General features: G+C 37.3%; 1 protein-coding gene across 1 annotated transcript in view; it reads right to left on the bottom strand.

Moving 5' to 3' along the window:
- LOC137236269 (uncharacterized) overlaps positions 1–10,226 on the bottom strand; it is a 78,959-nt gene extending 68,733 nt beyond the window's left edge. The window contains exon 1 of the mRNA XM_067758823.1: positions 10,133–10,226. Within this exon, the coding sequence (XP_067614924.1) occupies positions 10,133–10,155 (23 nt within the window). The 5' untranslated portion in view covers positions 10,156–10,226. The remainder of the gene's footprint in view (positions 1–10,132) is intronic.
- Positions 10,227–16,919: the final 6,693 nt, after the last annotated feature.

Genomic DNA, 16,919 nt, shown 5'->3' with positions numbered 1-16,919 from the left:
AACAACAATGGCAACTCAGATTTTCCCGTTATGTTAACTAAAGCGAGTGCCTGTCAGAAAGAAGTCATTGTACTTATCCACTATGTTCACAATAGTACTGTTATTTCTGTTGTCTGTTGAAGACAAGCATGCTACTAATTCCATACAACATTTCTGAAGAAATATTCGCCGAAGATATCGACGTTGTCCCGAGTTCTTATCAGCTTTCGGCAAGAACTGTTCCCCAAAAGCGAAACGACATTTGGAAAATATTTCGATAGGAATAGGAAGCTGTTAAAACGATAAGACGAAAAGTATCGAGGAGAAAGTATATCTGTATCACGGAAGTTATACGCAGAACTGAAGCCATTTGAGTGGCAAACAGAGACACCTTCGCGAATATCTCGTCAAAGCTGGGTTAACAGGAAGCGCATCTGGGAAGTCAAGTAAACGAAAAATGCAAATAAATTTGTTTGCCATAAATGAAAGTGCGAAAGTGTGTTCCTGCGAATGCACAGACTAGAGAAAAATTTTGGGTTTTAAAACTATCTAATAATATCTGGAAGGAAAACTTTGAAAAGGAATGCATAGAATAGTTTTTAACCGACTGCAGAAATAAATCACCGATTTGATAACGTGGCCGAATCGATCCCCTCGGTATTTTAAAATTTAGTTTGCGTGTGAACGCATTGAATGTAGCCAATAGCCTATCAGAAATCAGATTCAGCGGGCTCAATGAGGTTATGTTAGGTTGAACTAGCTGGTCTGTGAGGACCCCAAATATACTATATTCGTCCATTGTGTTTGTTTAACGACCAAACTGAGAAATAATATTTAAAAGCAGGACCTATCTTATAAAATAAGTCCGTCCTTTTGATAAATCTTTCTAGGACCTATGCCACTAATGGTACTATATCTGATTTAAATAAAGCAAAAATTCAAAAACAGGATGTACATATATATTTCTCTAATTTAAACCAAAGGACATATAGCAGTATGTGCTTTACTAATATATCCATTTGACTCTTAAAATATCTTTTAATTTACGATACTATTTTTTTCTGAAAGGATAATATAATTTAGTTACTTACCTAACAATCTGATGTTTCACCATTTTGTAAAGTATTAGCTTGAAGAAATCACAAAAATATCACTTACGTCTTCAACACTAAATTTTTCACACCTTTTATACTTGCAATCTATGCCGATTTTTTCAGCGAAATTTCCACACACACACAAAATACATTATACCATTCCAAATAACAAAACAAAAACAGAAAGTAGCCTAAGTTCGGGTAACATTGTATATACCCTACAGAAAAAATGAGAGACAATCACGCAAAGCGACAGTTTCGCAATAGATTTAGGTCCGCCCTTTAGATGCATATACAAATTGGCGGCCATCGTGGCGTGATGGTAGCGTGCTCCACCTACCACACCTTATGCCCTGGGCTCCCATCCCGGGCAAAGCAACATCAAAATTTTAGAAATAAGGTTTTTCAATTAGAAAAAAATTTTTCTAAGCGGGCTCGCCCCGGCAGTGTTTGGCAAGCGCTCCGAGTGTATTTCTGCCATGAAAAGCTCTCAGTGAAAACTCATCTGCCTGCAGATGCCGTTCGAAGTCGGCGTAAAACAAGTAGGTCCCGTCCGGCCAATTTGTAGAGAAAATCAAGAGGAGCACGACGCATATTAGAAGAGAAGCTCGGCCTTAGATCACTTCGGAGGTTATCGCGCCTTACATTTATTTTATTTACATATACAAATTTCTATTTTCTACATACTCGCGTCTCTGTTATGTGCATTTCCTAACACAGTGTAAAAAAAGTAAACTGTTTGGCCAATTTTCGTGTATTCACAAAAGATGTTTTGTTCTACTTATCGATTTAACCCTTGGTAGGTCACCGTGTGTTGATGAAAACATAAGTGTCAAATGAATCTATCTGATAGGTAGCTATCCTCCCGATGAATATCGGGAGACTGAACCAATTAGGAACGCTTTAAAAAGGTATACAATGAACTTGCCTTTTGAACGCGTCGTTAACTAATTCAGTCGCAGGTGGTTTTGAAACAGTCGCAGCCTTTAATTAATTTATTTAAATATATAAACCTAGCTCGACCCTAAGCGCTACTGGTACAAGTGTGAGTACTAAATGTCACGCTCTTCATCCGATTTGTCCCTGTTCAGCACCGTTCGTGTTTTCTGCTGGGTATTCATTTTTGTTCTAAAACTTATTGATTTTTATAATTCAGTAACACACAATACTACTTTAGTTTCCGTAAAGTGCTTTGAAAACGCAATTATAAGCTACAAAATAAAATTATTTACCTTTAAGAGACACGTGTTGTTTAATTTATCTCATTCGTTCACTTTTTTGCATATATTGATAATGAGCCCAGTAAGCAGTACATAAAAAGTTCCAAAATGTAAAAAGCTCAATTTTCATCTCTTTTATCTATAAATATAAGCAGACCTGGCAGACATTGTTCTGCCCTAACTTTGATCTATCAAATAAGCTTTTATCTCTAGCTCTTCCTCCCCCTTTTTCTTGTCCTTTTATTCACTCGTCCCTCTGCCTTTCTCTTTCTATACGTCCCTTTCTCCTTCTCCGTATTTTCTTCTCTATCTTCGTCTAACTGCATATCTTTCTCAGTTTCTTTCTCCGTCATTTTTTTCTCTCTACAGTTCTTATTCTTCCTCATCCCTTATTTCCAGCCCCAGTTCCAGTTACAGTCCCAGCCCCATTCAAAGCCCAAGTCCCCGTTGGAGTCCCTGTCTTAGTCCCAGTCAGTCCCTGGTCCGCTCCCCGGAAAAATCTCGTATATACTAATCCAGACAAAGGGCTGCCTAAATACCTAATTTCAGGCAAATCGAACCGTGAATAGAATTAGTTGGAATGGATCGTTCCCGGTCCCCTTTCCAGGAAGGGATTTGACAGGAATTCTCTTCGGTTTGCCATGAAGCGAACCTGGAAATTTGACAAAATCGGGGAATGATTTCGGAGTACATAAGTTGTATGCAAACATACATCCTTTTTATAAGTAAATTTAACCTCTAACCATTTATGTTGCGGGAACCGAACATTTTGCAAATTTCCCCACCACTATAATATATACCTTCAAATTATATCGAAAATGCCAATCTCATGTAGCTTAGCTTTGAAATGCAGAAAAACGTTTTAAAATCGGAGCACTCTGTGTGAAGTGATGGGCCTATAATGACATTAGCGACTTTATTTTAAAAGATTTATATATGGATATAGATATATCATAAATTTAAGTCGGAAAGATGTAATCTGATACAATACTAAACGTATTGGATTGCAACTTGCTTTAAAAAAAGTCTTAAATGTAGCTCTATGAAATATCTACGCACTACAGCACTTAGTGACTAGAAGTATGATTGTGTGATTCGTAAATCAACAACCCTACGTTCTGTTGAAGAAAGTGCACACTAACTAATAAAATGAAAAAGAGAATACGGATTTGGGCTATCCCATATGCAAAGTGAATTTTTTAAAAGTCAAGCCATGACGAAATCAATGAAGTGAAGGCAGTGTCAAATTTAAGAGAGTTCGCTTTTCCGACATGCAACTGAATTTGGTAAATACTGTAATGTTTGACCATGTCAACAAAAACGGTTTTTATACAATGACAAATGGTGTGCCGTCGATTTTGAATACAAAGTGACAACTAAGTTGACCAATAAATGAAAACAACAATTGCCCATTTACCATTAAAATTTCATGTGCTAACATGTTGCCATTTTATTTTCGTTTGCCGACTGTCGTCCCATCATCATATAATGACACAGCGTGTAAAACAACGGAAAATAATGAAATAGATTGTGAAATAAATGAACACAAAATTTTAGCGTGGATTTTGACCATGAACTCCTTTATCGACTTTGAGTTAGTAATGTGTCAGAATGAAACGGCTTTGACCCCAACTGATCACAGGGTCAGTCAAGCTGCAGTTTTGATGTCAGTCATTTTGACCTAATAAAAACAAGCATTAGATATGATTGTTTTGATTTGTTTTTCAATGCTTTTAATTGGTTTTGTTTTGTTTTCATTTCAATTTTCAGGAAATTTTCAGCGAATTTAACACGGAAAACATTTTTATTTGATAAAAAATAATATTTCTCTTATTTTATTTAATTAGGTTGGGTCGATTTGTATGTACGAAAGTTAACCGATATCGCGCCATCGATCTTTCGATAGGATTTGTGCTCGGGAAAAAAAGTTCCACTACCATACCCAAAAAAATAATTTTCGACCCTGCGAAATTTCATTTTTTAAATTTTTTCGACTTGATTTTTAAGGTTTTTTTCATGACCTACTAAAAAAAATTTCATATGTATAACCTTTCCGACCCAAAAATGTAATTTCGCAGGCGTGGTGGAACTTTTTTCCTTAGCGCAAGTCCTATCGAAAAATCGATGGCGCGATATCGGTTAATAAATCGACCCAGTCTAATGCATAGGCACTATTGCAATGACAAGACGCAAATCCCATTTGTGGATCAGCGACGAAATAATGACAGTTTTCGGGTTACACATACGAATGTGCATTGTCAGCGAAGGTGCAATACAAAAAAACGATAATGCAGTTCCTTATAAGTGAAGTGAAGTTTAAAGATCTATTTGGATATCTATTATTGAGTTGTGTAACATCTAAAGAAGGCTGTGAAGGCATGGGAATTCCCGGTTCTCAATGCCTTAGTATCTAGGGCTTACATTTGTTTACTTAATATACCTAATGCATTCGTACAGTAAAGGATTTAGTTATAAAAATGAAAGGGATCAGTGCAAGGATACAAACAAATTAAAGAATGTTCCAAAACCCTTTCAACTTTAGTCACTGACCGCAGAACGATTTTTTGCTATGGGTTCATTGGGAAACATTTTGTTATTTTTAAGTTATTATTTTTCTAGTTTTTGCCATTTGTTTATACAAAGCAAACAAAGCACATTAATTAAGGTTTCAATTATGATGTTTGACAATTAATCACCTATTTATTTGAACAAAAAAAATTCTTTTTAAAATATTTTTCACCTGTTCAAAAGTGAACAAAGAAGTATTTCTTGAAAAATAAATAAAGTGGCATTTAACCTGCAGAAATTCTCATCTACTCCCAACATCAAATCCTTTGAAAATGACTAAATCCACGTTATAACAACCTATAGCTTGGTTTTCGTTTTACAATTTTGGTCAAATCAATAAAAACGACTTGTCATACAACGTCAAAAGCGATAATTACATTGCTTGCTGATTATCGGCAAATTCTCTTTTAGAGATGCTTCTCATATTTACGCACGGCGACTCTTTTTAAGCAACAGTCTGACATTTCATTTCATCTCATTCTAAAAAGTTGTTTTATTATACTCAGTTGAGCAGAGCTCACAGAGTATATTAAGTTTGATTGGATAACGGTTGGTTGTACATATATAAAGGAATCGAGATAGATATAGACTTCCATATATCAAAATAATCAGGATCGAAAAAAAATTTGATTGAGCCATGTCCGTCCGTCCGTCCGTCCGTCCGTTAACATGATAACTTGAGTAAATTTTGAGGTATCTTGATGAAATTTGGTATGCAGGTTCCTGAGTACACATCTGAGATCGCTATTTAAAATGAACGATATCGGACTATAACCACGCCCACTTTTTCGATATCGAAAATTTCGAAAAACCGAAAAAGTGCGATAATTCATTACAAAAGACAGCTAAAGCGACGAAACTTGGTAGATGAGTTGAACTTATGACGCAGAATAGAAAATTAGTAAAATTTTGGACAATGGGCGTGGCACCGCCCACTTTTAAAAGAAGGTAATTTAAAAGTTTTGCAAGCTGTAATTTGGCAGTCGTTGAAGATATCTTGATGAAATTTGGCAGGAACGTTACTTCTATTACTATATGTTCGCCTAATAAAAATTAGCAAAATCGGAGAAGGACCACGCCCACTTTTAAAAAAAAAATTTTTTTAAAGTAAAATTTTAACAAAAAATGTAATATCTTTACAGTATATAAGTAAATTATGTCAACATTCAACTCTAGTAATGATATGGTGCAACAAAATACAAAAATAAAAGAAAATTTCAAAATGGGCGTGGCTCCGCCCTTTTTCATTTAATTTGTCTAGGATACTTTTAACGCCATGAGTCGAACAAAAATTAACCAATCCTTTTGAAATTTGGTAGGGGCATAGATTTTATGACATTAACTGTTTTCTGTGAAAATGGGCGAAATCGGTTGATGCCACGCCCAGTTTTTATACACAGGCGTCCGTCTGTCCTTCCGCATGGCCGTTAACACGATAACTTGGGCAAAAATCGACATATCTTCAATGAACTTAGTTCACGTGCTTAATTGAACTCACTTTATCTTGGTATGAAAAATGAACGAAATCCGACTATGACCACGCCCACTTTTTCGATATCGAAAAATCCCATAATTCTATACCAAATACGAAAAAAAGCATGAAACATGGTAAGGTAATTGGATTGTTTTATTGACGCGAAATATAACTTTAGAAAAAACTTTATAAAATGGTTGTGACACCTACCATATTAAGTAGAAGAAAATGAAAGAGTTCTACAGGGCGAAATAAAAAACCCTTAAAATCTTGGCAGGTATTACATATATAAATAAATTAGCTGTATCCAACAGATGATGTTCTGGGTCACCCTGGTCCACATTTTGGTCTATATCTGGAAAACGCCTTCACACCACTCCCTTTTAAAACTCTCGTTAATACCTTTAATTTGATACCCATATCGTACAGACTCATTCTAGAGTCACCCCTGGTCCACCTTTATGGCGATATCTCGAAAAGGCGTCCACCTATAGAACTAAGCCCCACGCCCTTTTAAAATACTTATTTACACCTTTCATTTGATACCCATATCGTAAAAACATATTCTAAAGTCACCCCTGGTCCACCTTTATGGCGATATCTCGAAAAGGAGAACACCTATAGAACAAAGGCCCACTCCCTTTTAAAATACTCATTAACACCTTTCTTTTGATACCCATATTGTACAAACAAATTCTAGGGTCACCCCTGCTCCACCTTTATGGCGATATCTCGAAACGGCGTCCACATATGGAACTAAGGATTACTCCCTTTTAAAATACTCATAAACACCTTTCTTTTGATACCCATATTGTACAAACAAATTCTAGGGTTACCACTGGTCCACCTTTATGGCGATATATCGAAACCGCGTCCACCTATGGAACTAAGGATTACTCCCTTTTAAAATACTCATTAGCACCTTTCATTTGATACCCATATCGTGCAAACGCGTTCTATAGTCACCCCTGGTCCACCTTTATGGCGATATCTCGAAAAGGCGACCACCTATACAACAACCACCACTCCCTTTTAAAATCCTTATTAATACCTTTAATTTGATACCCATATCGTACAAACCCATTCTAGAGTCAGCCCTGGTCCACCTTCTTGGCGATATATCGAAAAGCCGTCCACCTATAGAACTAAGCCCCACGCCCTTTTAAAATACTCATTAACACCTTTCATTTGATACCCATATCGTACAAACAAAGGCTAGAGTCACCCCTGGTCCACCTTTATGGCGATATCTCGAAAAGGCGTCCACCTATAGAACTAAGCCCCACGCCCTTTTAAAATACTTATTAACACCTTTCATTTGATACCCATATCGTAAAAACATATTCTAAAGTCAGCCCTGGTCCACCTTTATGGCGATATCTCGAAAAGGCGAACACCTATAGAACAAAGGCCCACTCCCTTTTAAAATACTCATTAACACCTTTCTTTTGATACCCATATTGTACAAACAAATTCTAGGGTCACCCCTGCTCCACCTTTATGGCGATATCTCGAAACGGCGTCCACATATGGAACTAAGGATTACTCCCTTTTAAAATACTCATAAACACCTTTCTTTTGATACCCATATTGTACAAACAAATTCTAGGGTTACCACTGGTCCACCTTTATGGCGATATATCGAAACCGCGTCCACCTATGGAACTAAGGATTACTCCCTTTTAAAATACTCATTAGCACCTTTCATTTGATACCCATATCGTGCAAACGCGTTCTATAGTCACCCCTGGTCCACCTTTATGGCGATATCTCGAAAAGGCGACCACCTATACAACAACCACCACTCCCTTTTAAAACCCTTATTAATACCTTTAATTTGATACCCATATCGTACAAACCCATTCTAGAGTCAGCCCTGGTCCACCTTCTTGGCGATATATCGAAAAGCCGTCCACCTATAGAACTAAGCCCCACGCCCTTTTAAAATACTCATTAACACCTTTCATTTGATACCCATATCGTACAAACAAAGGCTAGAGTCACCCCTGGTCCACCTTTATGGCGATATCTTGAAAAGGCGTCCACCTATAGAACTAAGGCCCACGCCCTTTTAAAACACACATTAACACATTTCATTTGATACCCATATCGTACAAACAAATTCTAGAGTCACCCCTGGTCCACCTTTATGGCGATATCTCGAAACCGCGTCCACCTATAGAACAAAGGCCCACTCTTTTTTTAAAATACACATTAACACATTTCATTTGATACACATTTCATACAAACACGTTCCAGGATTACTCTAGGTTCATTTTCCTACATGGTGATTTTCACTTATTTTGTCTCCATAGCTCTCAGCTGAGTATGTAATGTTCGCTTACACCCGAACTTAGCCTTCCTTACTTGTTTCATTTAGAAATGTTGTTACCAAATTCTTGTATTACACAAATATAATGAACTTGGGTACAGAAATTCAGAAATCCTAAAAAATATTTTACCGACTTGCTTTGCTGTTGTGTTTGAAAAGTTGTTTACAATAATTAGAAAAACTATATGTTTTCTATGCTTTTTACACTTAGAAGAGTAACTTCATGTAATAAATTAAATTTTTAATGAAAATCAATAACACTGAACTGAACAATTTTCGCCATGATATAAATTTAAAATACTGTTTAACAGGAGCAACACTATTGTGACTACATAAACCCAGTTTCAATCTTTTACGTCTCTGCACAGAACCCTAATTGACCGTTTTCAACCGAAACAACAATGGCAACTCAGATTTTCCCGTTATGTTAACTAAAGCGAGTGCCTGTCAGAAAGAAGTCATTGCACTTGTCCACTATGCTCACAATAGTACTGTTATTTCTGTTGTCTGTTGAAGACAAGCATGCTACTAATTCCATATAACATTTCTGAAGAAATATTCGCCGAAGATATCGACGTTGTTCCGAGTTCTTATCAGCTTTCGGCAAGAACTGTTCCCCAAAAGCGAAACGACATTTGGAAAATATTTCGATAGGAATAGGAAGCTGTTAAAACGATAAGACGAAAAGTATCGAGGAGAAAGTATATCTGTATCACGGAAGTTATACGCAGAACTGAAGCCATTTGAGTGGCAAACAGAGACACCTTCGCGAATATCTCGTCAAAGCTGGGTTAACAGGAAGCGCATCTGGGAAGTCAAGTAAACGAAAAATGCAAATAAATTTGTTTGCCATAAATGAAAGTGCGAAAGTGTGTTCCTGCGAATGCACAGACTAGAGAAAAATTTTGGGTTTTAAAACTATCTAATAATATCTGGAAGGAAAACTTTGAAAAGGAATGCATAGAATAGTTTTTAACCGACTGCAGAAATAAATCACCGATTTGATAACGTGGCCGAATCGATCCCCTCGGTATTTTAAAATTCAGTTTGCGTGTGAACGCATTGAATGTAGCCAATAGCCTATCAGAAATCAGATTCAGCGGGCTCAATGAGGTTATGTTAGGTTGAACTAGCTGGTCTGTGAGGACCCCAAATATACTATATTCGTCCATTGTGTTTGTTTAACGACCAAACTGAGAAATAATATTTAAAAGCAGGACCTATCTTATAAAATAAGTCCGTCCTTTTGATAAAGCTTTCTAGGACCTATGCCACTAACTGTACTATATCAGATTTAAATAAAGGAAAAATTCAAAAACAGGATGTACATATATATTTCTCTAAATTTAAACCAAAGGACATATAGCAGTATGTGCTTTACTAATATATCCATTTGACTCTTAAAATATCTTTTAATTTACGATACTATTTTTTTCTGAAAGGATAATATAATTTAGTTACTTACCTAGCAATCTGATGTTTCACCATTTTGTAAAGTATTAGCTTGAAGAAATCACAAAAATATCACTTACGTCTTCAACACTAAAACTGACAATGTGATATTAAAATTTTTCACACCTTTTATACTTGCAATCTATGCCGATTTTTTCAGCGAAATTTCTACACACACACAAAACACATTATACCATTCCAAATAACAAAACAAAAACAGAAAGTAGCCTAAGTTCGGGTAACATTGTATATACCCTACAGAAAAAATGAGAGACAATCACGCAAAGCGACAGTTTCGCAATAGATTTAGGTCCGCCCTTTAGATACATATACAAATTGGCGGCCATCGTGGCGTGATGGTAGCGTGCTCCGCCTACCACACCTTATGCCCTGGGCTCCCATCCCGGGCAAAGCAACATCAAAATTTTAGAAATAAGGTTTTTCAATTAGAAAAAAATTTTTTCTAAGCGGGCTCGCCCCGGCAGTGTTTGGCAAGCGCTCCGAGTGTATTTCTGCCATGAAAAGCTCTCAGTGAAAACTCATCTGCCTGCAGATGCCGTTCGAAGTCGGCGTAAAACAAGTAGGTCCCGTCCGGCCAATTTGTAGAGAAAATCAAGAGGAGCACGACGCATATTAGCAGAGAAGCTCGGCCTTAGATCACTTCGGAGGTTATCGCGCCTTACATTTATTTTATTTACATATACAAATTTCTATTTTCTACATACTCGCGTCTCTGTTATGTGCATTTCCTAACACAGTGTAAAAAAAGTAAACTGTTTGGCCAATTTTCGTGTATTCACAAAAGATGTTTTGTTCTACTTATCGATTTAACCCTTGGTAGGTCACCGTGTGTTGATGAAAACATAAGTGTCAAATGAATCTATCTGATAGGTAGCTATCCTCCAGATAAGATCTACCTTAGCTGGAGATGGTAAAAAGGCCCTTAATGCCTACCTCCGAACTGGTGCTATCGGATGAATATCGGGAGACTGAACCAATTAGGAACGCTTTAGAAAGGTATACAATGAACTTGCCTTTTGAACGCGTCGTTAACTAATTCAGTCGCAGGTGGTTTTGAAACAGTCGCAGCCTTTAATTAATTTATTTAAATATATAAACCTAGCTCGACCCTAAGCGCTACTGGTACAAGTGTGAGTACTAAATGTCACGCTCTTCATCCGATTTGTCCCCGTTCAGCACCGTTCGTGTTTTCTGCTGGGTATTCATTTTTGTTCTAAAACTTATTGATTTTTATAATTCAGTAACACACAATACTACTTTAGTTTCCGTAAAGTGCTTTGAAAACGCAATTATAAGCTACAAAATAAAATTATTTACCTTTAAGAGACACGTGTTGTTTAATTTATCTCATTCGTTCACTTTTTTGCATATATTGATAATGAGCCCAGTAAGCAGTACATAAAAAGTTCCAAAATGTAAAAAGCTCAATTTTCATCTCTTTTATCTATAAATATAAGCAGACCTGGCAGACATTGTTCTGCCCTAACTTTGATCTATCAAATAAGCTTTTATCTCTAGCTCTTCCTCCCCCTTTTTCTTGTCCTTTTATTCACTCGTCCCTCTGCCTTTCTCTTTCTATACGTCCTGTCACCGACAGTTTGCGTGTGAGAGCATTGAGGGGCATTCGCTGGTTGACTGTGAAGCAGAACGGTAGTCAGTTCGTGGTACAATCAATTTCCTTAACATTTGAATTATAATTTAACCTAAACCTTTTGTTAATTAAATAAACAAATACATGTATTACTTTTATAAACGTGGTGAGACTATTTATTTTAATCCATTTGACATTCCTGACATCTCAGAAGTGATATGAACATATTTTACATCCATTCCTACATACGAATTGAATTTTCAATCAACGATATAAACCGAGGGGAAATACCACAAGTAAGCGAATCAACGAATAAGTTTAAAAAGAAAAAGAGCAAACAAAATTGCTTCAAACGTCTCTTAACATATTTAAGAGATCATTTGCAACAGTTACATACGAAAAGTTACAACGGCAAGTGACTTTGCATACGTACAAAACAAAAGGTAAACGCAAACGAATCAACAATCGAAGTAGCGAATGTAAGAACACAAGCAGAAGGGCAGTTTGTGTGTTTGCAACGACTTCGATACAAATAAAACGACGAGAACGCAACAACAAAAAAAAAAAAAAAAACATAGGACAACAGCAAGAGTAGATTTGTTTTGTTTTGTGTTTTTGGCAACGGCTTAAGAGCAACGTAAAAGGGGCAGTGGTGTTTATAGCGGCAATATTAAAGAACGTTCTGGAATTCTATTGAGAAGAATTATTGTGTGCCATACGGGCTGAACAACGGCGAGACGTTCAAGAAAAACCAACGTGATTACAAGTGAATTTCTGCAGAACGGGAAAAAAAAGAGGCAAGACAATTTTTTTTGCATATTTGTGGATGACAATTGCATGCAGAAAAGTTAATTGCACTATAATATGGGAAAAATGATCAAATTAAACACTTTAAAGGTTGATCAAATCAACAAATTGCTACAAAACCAAGGTGCGACGGTAATGGGCAATAAAGCAACAAAAATTATTAAATTGACAGAAATGTACGGCGTTGATGAAGTTGATGCTGAAGAGTTGGAGGTAAGCAGCGAAGTTACAGCTATGCAGAAGCAAATGGAAGAAATGCGTGGCATTATTGCGGGGCTAGCTAAGTCTGTAAACGATTTGGTGACAGTACAGACAAGGCAAACGTTAACACCGTCGAACGCCACAACGATTCCAGCAGAAGCAAGTTGCCACGACAACCATTCAACTGCCACAACAGAGGTTCACGCTGAAATACCAAGGAGTTCATCGGAACATGATTTTAATGGTACACCAATAGCAGTTCGTCCATTGTTAGTCCCAATGACGCAACGTGAATGGAAAAGAAGTTCAGTACACGACATCATCGCAATATTACCGGATTTTGATCCATTAAAAGGGAGTTTAACATCGAAACAGTTTGTTGATAAAGTTATACAGCTACGAGAAGCATACGGATGGTCTGAGCAAGAAATTTTGTTAGCCGCTCAATCAAAGTTGAAAGGGGTGGCCAAAGAATGGCTCGATGCACAAACCGTATTTCAACGATGGTCAGCTTTTGTATCAGCATTTCAAACAGATTTTCCTTTCACAATGTGTACGGCAGAAGTGCACACGGAATTATCACGAAGAAAGAGGCGAACAAATGAAACTTATAGTCAATACTATTACGCTATGTTAAATATTGGTAGGCGAGGTAAGGTTGATGAAGAATCAATCAATACATATATTATTGGGGGGTTAAATGACAGTAATTTAACACGAACCCTTATGGCAATGAAATTATCAACATGTAACGATTTATTGCGATCTCTTGATAGTTTAGCAAATGTATATTGTGCGTTCAAAGGTACAGATAGTGGTAATAGAAATGTAAACGAGGTAACACGAAATGTTACTACAGAAAAAAAATATACAAAATGTTTTAATTGCAACGAGTATGGACACATTGCAGCAAAATGTCCAAAGCCTGCAAGAAAGGAAAGATGCGCAAAATGTAACAAAGTGGGACACGATTCTAAGTCTTGCCGCTATGAAAAATCAACGGTTGCAAAGGTAGTTAGTGAAAATTTATATCCACCTTTAATGTCAAGTGTCTTGCTGAATGGTGACCAGTATTCGGCGTTTATCGATACTGGCAGCGACACATCAATCATATCCGAATCCAAAGTACCAACCAATGTGGAAAAGAAAGTATGTGCTAGAAAGTTAGAGGGATTTGGGGGTGCAAGCGTTGAAAGTAAAGAAGAGATTGAAGTAGAATTAGTTATAGAAGGCAGCACACTGAATACGAAATTGCATGTAGTACCCGACGAGTTTATGCCATACGATCTGTTCATTGGACGAGATGTTTTATGTCGAAAAGATTGTTCACTGGTTATACAGTCGGGAAATATGCAAATACAGAAAAATACGGCAAAGGGTTTTAATGTTAATGTATCATTAAGCAAAGATGAAATGCATGAAGTACTTCACTTACTAGAAAAATACGATGATTGTTTTGCAGAAGATTTAGGAAAGCTTGGACGTTGTAAAACATCAACTATGGAAATCGTTGTCAGTACCGAGAAACCAATTACAGGTAGGCAGTACCAGGTACCTTTTATCCAAAGACCTGTACTTTCCACGATAATTGACGAATTGCTTAAGCACAATATAATTCGTCAGAGTTCATCACCTTACGCAGCTCCAGTTATAATAGTGAAGAAGTCAAACGGGGAAGATAGAATGTGCGTTGACTTTAGGGCACTTAATGCGGTCACCAAAAAAAAAACAATTCCCAATGCCAATAGTAGAAGAGCAGTTGTCAAAGCTTGGGGGGAATACGGTTTTTACCACCCTTGATATGACTGCAGCATATTATCAAATTCCATTACATGAGGAGAGCAAGAAGTTCACAGCGTTTTTGACGCCTGAGGGATTATATGAGTATAATGTAATGCCATTTGGACTGCGAAATGCACCAATGGTCTTTCAGGAGATGATTATTCAACTTGTACGTGGTTTGAGAAACCGAGATAAAATTATAAGCTACGTTGATGAGGTTATAATTGCAACAAAGAATGTTAGTGAAGGTATTGATGTCCTAGCCGAGTTTTTGGATGCAGTACGAAATGCTGGTCTCACGCTAAAACCAAGTAAATGTACTTTTATGTCAAGAAATGTTAAATTCTTAGGCCATGTCGTAAGCCAAGATGGTATTAAGCCTGGTGAAGAGAAAACAAAATCAATTAAAGCTTTTCCTCAACCCACTAATGTAAGTGAAGTCCGTCGATCCCTTGGCTTAACAGGGTTTTTCAGGAAGTTTATACCAGATTATGGTAGTACCGCTATGCCGCTAACAACGTTACTAAAGAAAGCACAAACATTCGTGTGGACAGACGAACATGCCATAGCTTTTGAAAAATTAAAACATGCACTTTGCACTCAGCCGGTGTTAGTTTTGTTTGACGTAACAAAGAGCCACGAAGTACACACCGACGCTAGTTCCATAGGGCTATCTGGAGTGTTGTTGCAGCTAGAAGGCGAGGATTGGAAGCCGGTACACTATTACAGCAGACGATGTAATGCAGCTGAGTCGACGTATCCATCACATGAATTAGAAGTATTGGCGATCGTAGAGACGCTTGAACGATTACGAGTTTATTTAGTCGGTACTCCATTTGTTGTACGAACGGACTGCAATGCAATTGCAACAACTAAGTCCACTACAGCGTTGAAGCCGCGCATTGCCAGATGGTGGCTAAAACTACAAGAATTTGATTTTACATGTACATATCGACCTGGGTCTAAAATGCAGCACGCAGACTCACTTAGTCGAGCGCCTGTTGAAATATCGAAAGGTACAAACACTGTTGCAGAAAAGGTATTGAAACTTAACCGAGGCAATACGATGGATGATTGGATTTACTCAATGCAACTCCAAGATGAAAATTTAAAACGAATAAGCGATATAATTACAGGGAAAGAAACGGCAGATGAAGCTACAATTAAGCAAATGAAAACCGATTATACGATGCATAACAGTCGATTATTTAGAAAAGCTAAGGGCGAAATGAAATTAGCAGTACCAAAGGCAGTAAGATGGCGAGTTGTTAAGTCATGTCATGATGACTCTGGACATTTTTCTTTAGAAAAAACATTACAGCGACTATGCAAACATTTTTGGTTTCCACGCATGAGGAGGTATGTCAAAGCATACATAGCAGCTTGTGAAGAGTGTTGCTTAAATAAAATGACGGGAGGTAAACCGCAAAGCCAATTGCACGTAAGCGATGTGTTGCCGATCCCATTTAGGCACATTTTTATTGATCATGTGGGTCCATTCCAACGCAGCAAATCAGGGTTTTCGTACATATTAGTAGTTGTATGCGGATTCAGTAAGTACGTAATCCTAAAGGCAGTCAGAACTACGAAAACTGAACCAGTCGTAAAAGCACTAGAAGAAATCATGGCCATTTTTGGTCAACCACTTAAAATAACATCAGATCGAGGTACGGCGTTCACTTCGAGGCAATTTGAAGAATTCATTTCCAATCATGGTATTCAACACAACAAAACTGCAGTACGAACACCGAGAGCTAACGGACAGGCCGAACGCGTAAATAAAACAGTTATCAACGCTTTGAAATGTATGAGCGAAACGGCCAAAACATGGGATAAAATGCTTCCAAACATTCAATGGACGATTAATTCCCAACGTAATGAGGTAACAAAATACACGCCTAATGAACTTGTGTTTTATTTCAATCCCAGAGATGTAACATACAACCGAATGATACAAGCTATAAACGATGATGATAAGGGTAATCCAGATATCGAGGTGAAACGTGATGAAGCAGCAAACAATATAATGGCAGAGAGACATAAGTGGAAAGAGCGTTATGACAAAAGACACCAAACTCCAAAGAAATATGATGTTGGCGACTTAGTGGTCATTGATCATGTTCCAAATGCAACAGGTCTCTCCCATAAGCTGGATCCCGCATTTAAAGGACCATATATTATTACGAAAGTACTTAACTACGACAGATATATTATCGAAGATCTACCAGACTCAACACATACACAAAGACGTTATTGCAACTTATGTAGTGTGGATAACATAAAACCGTGGTGTGCATTGATTCCTGAACTTGATGGTATCGACGACGACGATGATTCGTCCATGCAGGACGAAATGTCAGGAAAGGCCGAGCTGTCACCGACAGTTTGCATGTGAGAG

Source organism: Eurosta solidaginis, unplaced genomic scaffold (genome assembly GCF_040869045.1).
Source record: "Eurosta solidaginis isolate ZX-2024a unplaced genomic scaffold, ASM4086904v1 ctg00001599.1, whole genome shotgun sequence".
NCBI classification, from domain to species: Eukaryota; Metazoa; Arthropoda; class Insecta; order Diptera; family Tephritidae; genus Eurosta; species Eurosta solidaginis.
Note: the sequence above shows the minus strand (reverse complement) of the source record. Positions and strands in the feature narration are given on the sequence as shown.